At 46.0% G+C, this 8757-nt stretch overlaps 1 protein-coding gene across 1 annotated transcript in view; it reads left to right on the top strand.

Moving 5' to 3' along the window:
* Positions 1 to 224: 224 nt before the first annotated feature.
* Positions 225 to 8757, top strand: part of SSH3 (slingshot protein phosphatase 3) — a 34144-nt gene continuing 25611 nt past the window's right edge. Inside the window, exon 1 of the mRNA XM_042440259.1 lies at positions 225 to 396. Coding sequence (XP_042296193.1) covers positions 331 to 396 — 66 coding nt within the window. The 5' untranslated portion in view covers positions 225 to 330. The remainder of the gene's footprint in view (positions 397 to 8757) is intronic.

Raw genomic sequence — 8757 nt, 5'->3', positions numbered from 1 at the left:
CCCCCGTTTCCGTGTGAAAGTCACCACATTGGCAACACCATTCCTTGTGAGTGAGCGGCTGCAGTACCTGCGCCTAACCACTGCGCCCCCAGAGTCCCTTTGCCTTGCCTTGCCTTGCCTTGGGGCTCCCAGGCGGCGGCGGCGAAGTCTCCCTCTGCTCCAGTCCCTCCTTCCCAGGCGGGGCGGCGGAGTGAGCCCCCGCCCAGTTCTCCTCCGCACGCCCCCTGCAGGTTGCAGGCGGCAGCGGCGACGAAGGCAGGCAGCAGCAGCAGTGGCAGCAGGGCTTCTCGCTGCCAGGGGCGGCTGCTGCTGCTGCGGCTGCTGCTGGGCATGGCGCTGGTCACTGTGTGCCGCTCTCCCTCCGGCAGCGGACACTCGACGCCCACCGGCTGCAAGGTAAGGAAGGGAAGGGAAGGGGAGCCCCTCTGCTCCCCAGGATCCAGCTCCCTCCACCCTCTCATCCCTTCCCTCTGGCACAGAGTGGCCAAGCACGCCCTCCTTTTCCCGGACGCGTCCTACATTTCAGCCTGCTCCTCTCCAGGAGGGATTCCCAAGGGTCCTCCATTCTGAGCATGGCTCTACATTCCTAGGAGTGTTCTTAGTTTTCCATTATATGGCTATAATAGTGGCTGTATTGCGGTGGCTATGTAGCCAGGGTGGTCAGGCAAGTCCTCCCTTCCCCGGACGCGTCCTACATTTCAGGCTTCTCCTCTCCAGGAGGGATTCCCAAGGGTCCTCCATTCTGAGCAGAACTAAGAAGCATGGGTTTATATTTCTAGGAGTGTTTTGAGCCTTTATTTGGCCATGTCCTCTTTTTTTCTTGAAGGTCCTCCATTGTGAGCCTGACTAAAAGAAGCATAGATTTACCTTTCTATCAGTGTTTTGAGCTTTTATTAGGTCCTGTCCTCCCCTTTTTTGGAATGCCCTACATTTTTGGCACCTTGTCCTCCTTTACTGTCAGAACATCTGGTCCACGTCCTACATTTCAGCCTTCTTCTTTCCAGGAAGGATTCCCAAATGTCCTCCATTCTGAGCAGGACTAAGAAGCATGGCTTTACATTTCTAGGAGTGTTCTTAGTTTTTCATTTGGTCATGTCCTCCATTATATGGCTGTATAGTCAGGGTGACCAAGTACATCCTCCTTTTCCAGCCTTCCTCTGTCCAGGAGGAATTCCACAATGTCCTCCATTCTGAGCAGGAGGACTATGAAGCATGGATTTATATTCTAGGAGTGTCCTTAGCTGTTATATGGTCATGTCCTCCCCTTTTTCTTGAAGGTCCTCCATTCTGAGCCTGACTAAGAGGCATGGATTTGACTTTCTATACTGTATATGTTATGAGCTTCTTTGGGCCTGTCCTCCCTTTTTTCTGGAATATCTTCCGTTTTGCAGTACTGTACCTTCAAGCATGGACTTACATTTCTATTAGTGCTTTTAGCTTTGATTTGGTCATGTCCTACATTGCATAGATGGCTATATAGTCAGAGTGACCGGGCGTCCTCCTTTTCCAGACCATATCCTCCATTTTAGCCTTTCTGTCCAGGAAGAATCCCCAAACGTCTTCCACATGGAGCATGACTAAAAAGGCATGGATTTATATTTCTGTGAGTGTTTGTAGCTTTTTTTTAGTCATGTCCTCCATTATATAGGGGATTATATGGATGGCTGTAATAGTCAGGATGACCAGGCATCCTCCTTTTCCAGGACATGTCCTCCATTTCAACCTTCTGCCCAGGAGGGATTCCCAAATGTCCTCCATCTGGAGCCTGACTAAGAAGCATGAATGTACATTCCTATGAGTGTTTTGAGCTTTTATTTTTGTTCATGTCCCATTTTTCTGGAAGGTCCTCCATTTTGCGGTGCCTCATCCTCCTTTGCAGAGAGGACACACCTGACGACTCCCTTGGCGAGGGTGGCTCCTCTGCCTTCTCCTCAGACCCCCCCCCCCACTTCTTGGAGTGACCAGTGAAAGGAGATGCCCCTCAGTGGGCTCCTCCTCTCACCGCTTTCCCACTTTGTTTTCTCACCTCCCTGCAGGGGGCGCTGTAGGACGAGGGGGTGAGAAAGGGAGGGACTACACTTGTCTCTCCCTATGCGCTAGGTTTAGGGGCACAAGACCCCCATGATTATGGAAAAACCACTAATAACAAAAACACCATGTTTTTACCAGAGAGGATGCCTCTCTATGAATCTCTAGGTCCTCCAGGGCAACTCTGTGGTCAATGTCCAACAGATACTGACCATAGAACTGCGCCAGAAGAGTTACAAATGCCTAGTGGAGTGTACGCTCTAGGAATCCCTAGGCCTTTCAGTGCAACTTTTAGTTAAGGTTGACCATAGAGTTGCAATGGAGGACCTAGATATTCCTAGAGAGAACATATTAATCAAATCTGTGAATAATCAAATCCATAAATATCAAATCTGCAAAGATGGAGGGATGAGTGTATTTTTAACTGGTGGGGGAAATGTGAGAGCACATGAAAGAGCTTACACATATGCACACAGTCAGCCCTCTGTTTTTGTGGGGGATCCATTCCGGACCGCCCCGTGAAAACAGAAACTCACAGATATTCAAGCCCCATTGGGTTTGAATTGGGGCACGTGCCCTCAAGTGGCTGCAGCACGCACTCCATTCTAACCCCCTCTGTTTCCTCCTCATGAGTAAGCAAGGGTAGTGGATCTGAAGTCTGTGCAAATGGAGGGGCAACTGTATACACACACACACACACACACACACACACAGAGTTGGCCCTCCACATTTGCAGCTTTGACTTTTGCAGATTTGATTATTTGTGGTTTTGGTCAATATGTTCTCTCTAGGAATCTCTAGGTCCTCCAGCAGAACTCTGCAGGTCCTCCAGCATGATTCTGTGACCAACGTCTGACAGATGTTGTCCACAGAGTTGCACTGGAGGACCTGGAGATTCCTAGTGCGGTAAAAAGAATAGCGTTTTTTTATTTGCAGTGTTTCCACATTCACTCAGGATGTTTTATAGACCTGCAAGAAAGTAAACCACTTTCCTTCCTTTTTTTCAGATAGACCTGCAGCCCTTACACACTAGAACAGTGGTTCTCAATTTTCCTAATGCCGCAACCCTTTAATATAGTTCCTCAAGTTGTGGTGACCCCCCCAGCCATAAAATTATTTTCATTGCTATATGAAAATATGTGTTGTACTGTGTAATAATGGTTAAGTTGAATTCTAGAAGTTTGAAGAAGGGAAGTCGGATAACAATAGTAGCTAAGTTTGTTGATGAAAAGAACTCTTATAATGTAAAAATTAAGAGAATATGTGTAAATTTTGGTTTATGTTATGTTGGCAACAGATGGAAAACTCAATAAAATGTTATGGAAAAAAAAATATGTGTTTTCCGAAGGTCTTAGGCGATCCCACAGGTCAGGAACCACTGCACTTAGAAGATTGTAGCATTCTGATCCCACTTTAACTGCCATGGTTCCATCCTGACTACTGAGGGATCCCACGTTTTGTAGTTTGGGCAGGGGCACTACAATGCTCCAGCAAAGAATTCAAAATGCTCCTTCCTGTACTGCAGATCCCAGCATTCCCTAAAATGGAGCAATGGCCATGGAATCATAGTGCCATAATTGTTTAGTGCGAAATGGCCCTCCTTTAAGATGACTTGTGGCTGCTCCAGGTTTTAATCTGGTGCCGTTCTTTCTTTGTGTGTATTTTTAAATTGAGATTTAATTGTAGCTTTGTTCTTTTATTTGCGTTTTATTGTTGGCCTCTGTGAGCTCTCTTCTTAGTGGAAAGGTGGCTATAATTTTAGCAAATAAGACACTCATTCCAACTGCAGGGACAATCTCTCATCCCTTTTACAGCACTATGCCAAGGGATTTTGCAGTACCTTTGAGACTAACTGAAAGAAAGAAGTTGGTAGCATGAGCTTTCCTAGACCTGAGTCTAACTTTCTCAGATGGATGAGGATCTTCTACAGCAGTAGCTTCAGTTTCCCAGCTTGGCCATGTAAACTCACTGTGGGGACCTTAAGCAAGTTACACTTTGTCATCTCAGAGGACGGCAATGGCAAACCCTCTCTGAACAAATCTTGCCAAGAAACCCCTATGTTAGATTCACCTTAGGGTAGCCATAAGTCAGAAACAACATGAAAGCACGCAAGAACAACAGAAGGGGGCATTGTGCCAACCTTTGCCTTTGTGTTGAATGTTTACAACCAGTAGGCTTATCTAGAAAGGAATGGAGTCATCTAGTTGCTCGAAGCTGGACCATGTGAGCCCCAGCCCATTTCTCTTGGGAGCAGGGAAGGCTATGGTTGTGAAAGGAGCATTCAGCTTCTCTTGCATGGGCCTCTTTTTCCCACAGAGGGTGTCTTGTTGTAGGGCCTTTTCTTTTTCTTCCTGGATTGCACCCGTTCCAATTTTTCCTTGTAAGGAAGCAATGTAGGAACACTTGTCAAAAAACAAAAAAAATCATGCCAGTGGCCAATGGACATTTTCCCCCTTTGTGTCCCCCGACAAATGTGGCTATTTCTCTAATCAGCTTTTGACAGCTGGAGATCCTGTGGGGAGAAGTGGGCACTAATAGTGACTTTGTCAGTGAGTTTCACAATCTGCCACTTCCTGCCAGCTCTTTGCAGATTGCAACGTCAGAGACCCATGGAGTATAGAAAAGAAAAGAGAAGAGGGGAATCACCTTTGCATAATGGGGTCCCTTAGAAAAAGAGGGAATCCCCAGCTTCAGCGCTGGGCACATGCCTGTGTGTAAACTTGCATTGGGGTGCCTAAGTCAACACCCCAAGCTTGGCAGGCAGAGAGACTGGTACAGTTTCATGTGTAATTAGATATTATGCAAGGAGCTGGTAATTAGGAAAGAGCAGGAACTCTGTTTGGTTTTTTTCATGCTTAAAAATGTTGCAGGAAATAGTCAACAGGCTGGGAAGCACAGAGATAAAAGTTATGCAAGACTTTGAATTCAAGGCTGATCCAGGAAAATATTTGCTGCCATTCCAAGGAGACAAGCTTTGGTCAGTGCTTTGAGAAGGAAACCCCTAAATATGTATTTCCACAGTTTTTGTTTTGTTTTGTTTTTGGTCTCTCTGTTACTATCAACTTAGATAATTATTTAGGTCTGCACATCTTACTTCATTTTAAAATATAATATACAATGTATGGTTCACCCAGCCATATCTTGTGATATGCCCAATACGTGATAAACTTTGTGTTTTTCTTCCTGCATGGCAGGGATAAGGAAAGTATGGCACTCCAGATGTTGTTGGGCTGCATCTCTCATCAACAGCATAACCAGGTGGGATGATGGGAGTTGCAGTGCCAACATCTCAGAGGCTGCATACTCCTCATGGAAGAAATGAGAGTAGGAAACTGGAATTTTCTTACACTTCATAGCCCAGTAATATGTGACTAATTGGAAATAATTTGCTTGTTAGAATATAAGACATCCAGGTTTGGTGCAGAGTGGAGAGAACAAGAATAATAACTAAGATATGAACAGAAAAGTTCTTGGTTCAAGTACAGTATTATGGGGCTGGGGAGATGTGTTCCCTACCCCACTTTATACACAGCAAAGCCAGTCCTTCTTTCCCATCCAAAGCAATCAATATGGTGATTCTCTTTTCTGAGGACTGTTTGTTCTTTTTTCCTCCCTTACTTCTTTTTCTTATTGACATGGAGATGGTGATTAGTACAAAAATAGTACCAGCTGCATTACCATAACTGCAGCCTTGATTTGAAGACTCATGTAAGACCAACTACTTCCATCCTTTCAGCATTCCTTTTAATGAAAGGGTGACTGTTTGTATTTGGTGCCACAAGTGAGAACAGGCTTTGACTATCCATATGCTAAGATGGACAGGTTTCATTTTCTAGCTTCTTTGGTGCTGAGACAAACTGAGGACACATACAATGTACAATAACATCCAAAATCCACATAACAGCAATACTTTTATTGACCAACCAAAATGCACAAAATACATGATGCAAGCTTTCAAAGCCAGCTGGCTTCTTCATCTGTATTTCTTCAAGTATCAAGGTGCCAAGCCATTCAACATTCTTTGAATGTTATCAGAACTAGACAGTGTGACCACATGACATATTAGTTGATGGATTCTGGGAGCTGTTGTCCAACATTTTCTAAACTCTGGATTTTCAGAGGGATAGCTGTGTTAGTCCTTTTCAGAAAATTTAAAAAAAAAAATCTTCTGACACCTTATTCAGCAGACATGGGCAAAGTGTAGCACTGTGGATGTGTGTACCTGTTTTTGAAGTTCCCAATCCCCTCAGAGTGCCCCAGATCACCTTTTTTCTGACAAAAAAGGTCTCCAGAAGTTGAGCTTAACATCTGAAGTATGCTGACAAGCTCCCTTGGACTATTTAAGAACCCTGTCTTTCCGGATCAGAAATGGATTTGGGTTGCTTTTTGGCTTGGTTTTCATTTTTGGTAGTCTCTAGTCCTCAGGGACTCAAAGTTGCCCTCCGGACTCACCAAAGTTGCCAGACTCTGCCTTAACGCCTAACAGATATATTATGCTATAAAATAGGGTTCATGCAGGTTGGTCTAAAGAAGCATGAGTTCTCACAGTACAATTCCTTGGGTTTTGATGATTCTTGTCTCCTCTGCATCTACTCATTTCGCAATTTTGGGGGCGCTGTTTGCAGTGATTTCATAGATCTATAGTATGGCTTTTCTAGAAGATATTTTTGCTAAGGTGGTCCTATGGTTTGAGGGGCAATTTTCTTGTCTCTGAATTTTTGATTTTTTTAAAGTTACAGTGTAACTATAGCACTATAACTCTAAAAAAATGAAAAAGCAGAGAAGGAAGGAGAAGGGAAATATAATTTTTTTATTCTGATATGTCTCACAGTGAAAAGAAAGTCACATGAGGATGGTCAGAAACTGTTGCAGTTGGTGTAAAGAACTGCCAGAAACTAGTCTGGGGCAACAGAAATATTATTTAGATGTTCAGAACATCTGGGACACTGATCTCTCCAGGGCTATACACAGCATCGCTCCCAAGAGTCCTCTCAGGCCTGCTTCCAAAAAGCAGCCCTGGTTACAGAAGACCTCCGGGCAAGGAAGCGGGTCCTGCAACGACTAGAGCGCAAATGGCGGGCACATCAGAACTTAGCCGACAAGGCACTCCTGGACTCTCTTTTGGAGGACTACGGAGTGGCGATAGACACAGCAAAGAATTTGTTCTATGCTGCGCGTATCGCGTCCGCGGAGTTGCATCCGGCAGAGCTGTTCAGGGTAGTGAGGGAGCTTACTCGGCTACCCTCCTCCCTGAACCCTATTTTGGAACCATCCAAGGCCTGCTGCGACGAATTTAACAACTTCTTCGTGGATAAAACCTCTCGGATAAGGGCTGATCTTGATGCCATTATTAGTTCAGAAACCAGAGTAGAGGTCTCCAGAGCTTCCATGGACTCAATTGTACTGGATCATTTTGAGTCTGTAAGTACTGAGGATGTGGACAAGATTCTTGGAAGTGTTAGGAAGACAACTTGCTCTCTCGATCCCTGTCCCTCGTGGCTAGCGGCTCAGGGGGGTGCGGTTGTAACTACTACGTTGCACCGCATAATTAATACATCATTTAGGGAAGGGCAATTTCCATCCAGCTTAAAATTGGCCATTGTAAAACCGCTGTTAAAAAAGCCCTCCCTAGACCCCCTGATGCATAATAATTATCGGCCTGTTTCGCTATTGCCTTTTTTGGGGAAGGTGATCGAGAGGGCAGTTGCAATCCAGCTTCAATCGATCTTGGACGATACTGATTATCTGGACCCATTTCAAACCGGGTTACGAGCGGGCTATGGAGTTGAGACTGCCATGGTTGCCCTGGTCGATGATCTCTGTCTGGGCATGGACAGGGGTAGCGTGTCCCTGTTAGTGCTCTTGGACATCTCAGCGGCTTTCGATACCATTGACCATGGTATCCTTCTGGAATGCCTGAGGGAGTTAGGTATCGGGGGCACTGCGCTTCAGTGGTTCCGTTCCTACCTCTCGGGCAGATTCCAGATGGTGCAGCTGGGGGACGTGTGCTCCGATAAGAGGACACTTACATCTGGTGTCCCTCAGGGAGCCATTCTGTTCCCCATGCTATTTAACATTTACATGAAACCGCTGGGAGAGATTATCCGGAGACACGGGGCGCTGTGTTATCAGTACGCTGATGACACCCAAATATACTTCTCTGTGTCTCTGACTGATGCAGTGACCAGGGATGGCATCTCTCTTCTTGATGCCTGTCTAGACTCGGTAATAGGCTGGATGAGGGAAAACAGACTCAGCTTGAATCCAGAGAAAACGGAAGTGCTCGTGATAGGTTCCCCCGGTCCAAGATTGGAGGTTTGTCCACCTGTCCTGAACAGGGTCATGCTCCCCTTGAAGGACTCTGTCCGCAGCTTGGGGGTGCTCCTGGACTCGTCGCTCCACCTTACATCTCAGGTGGATGCGACGGTCCGGAGCACCTGTTATCAGCTTCGGTTGATACGCCAGCTGCGACCCTTCCTGGGCCGGAGGGACCTTGAAGCGGTGGTACATGCCCTGGTAACCTCTCGTTTGGATTTCTGTAATGCGCTCTACATGGGGCAACCCTTGTACCATACTCGGAAGCTACAGTTGGTTCAAAATATGGCAGCTAGATTGGTCACTGGATCTTCCAGGGCCACCCATATAACACCGGTATTAAAAGATCTACACTGGCTGCCTATTCGCTTCTGAGCGCAATACACTGGTGCCTCGGGTTACGAAATTAATTCG

The sequence above is a fragment of the Sceloporus undulatus genome, chromosome 1, assembly GCF_019175285.1.
Source record: "Sceloporus undulatus isolate JIND9_A2432 ecotype Alabama chromosome 1, SceUnd_v1.1, whole genome shotgun sequence".
Classification (NCBI taxonomy): Eukaryota; Metazoa; Chordata; class Lepidosauria; order Squamata; family Phrynosomatidae; genus Sceloporus; species Sceloporus undulatus.
This window is presented reverse-complemented; position numbering and strand designations above follow the sequence as displayed.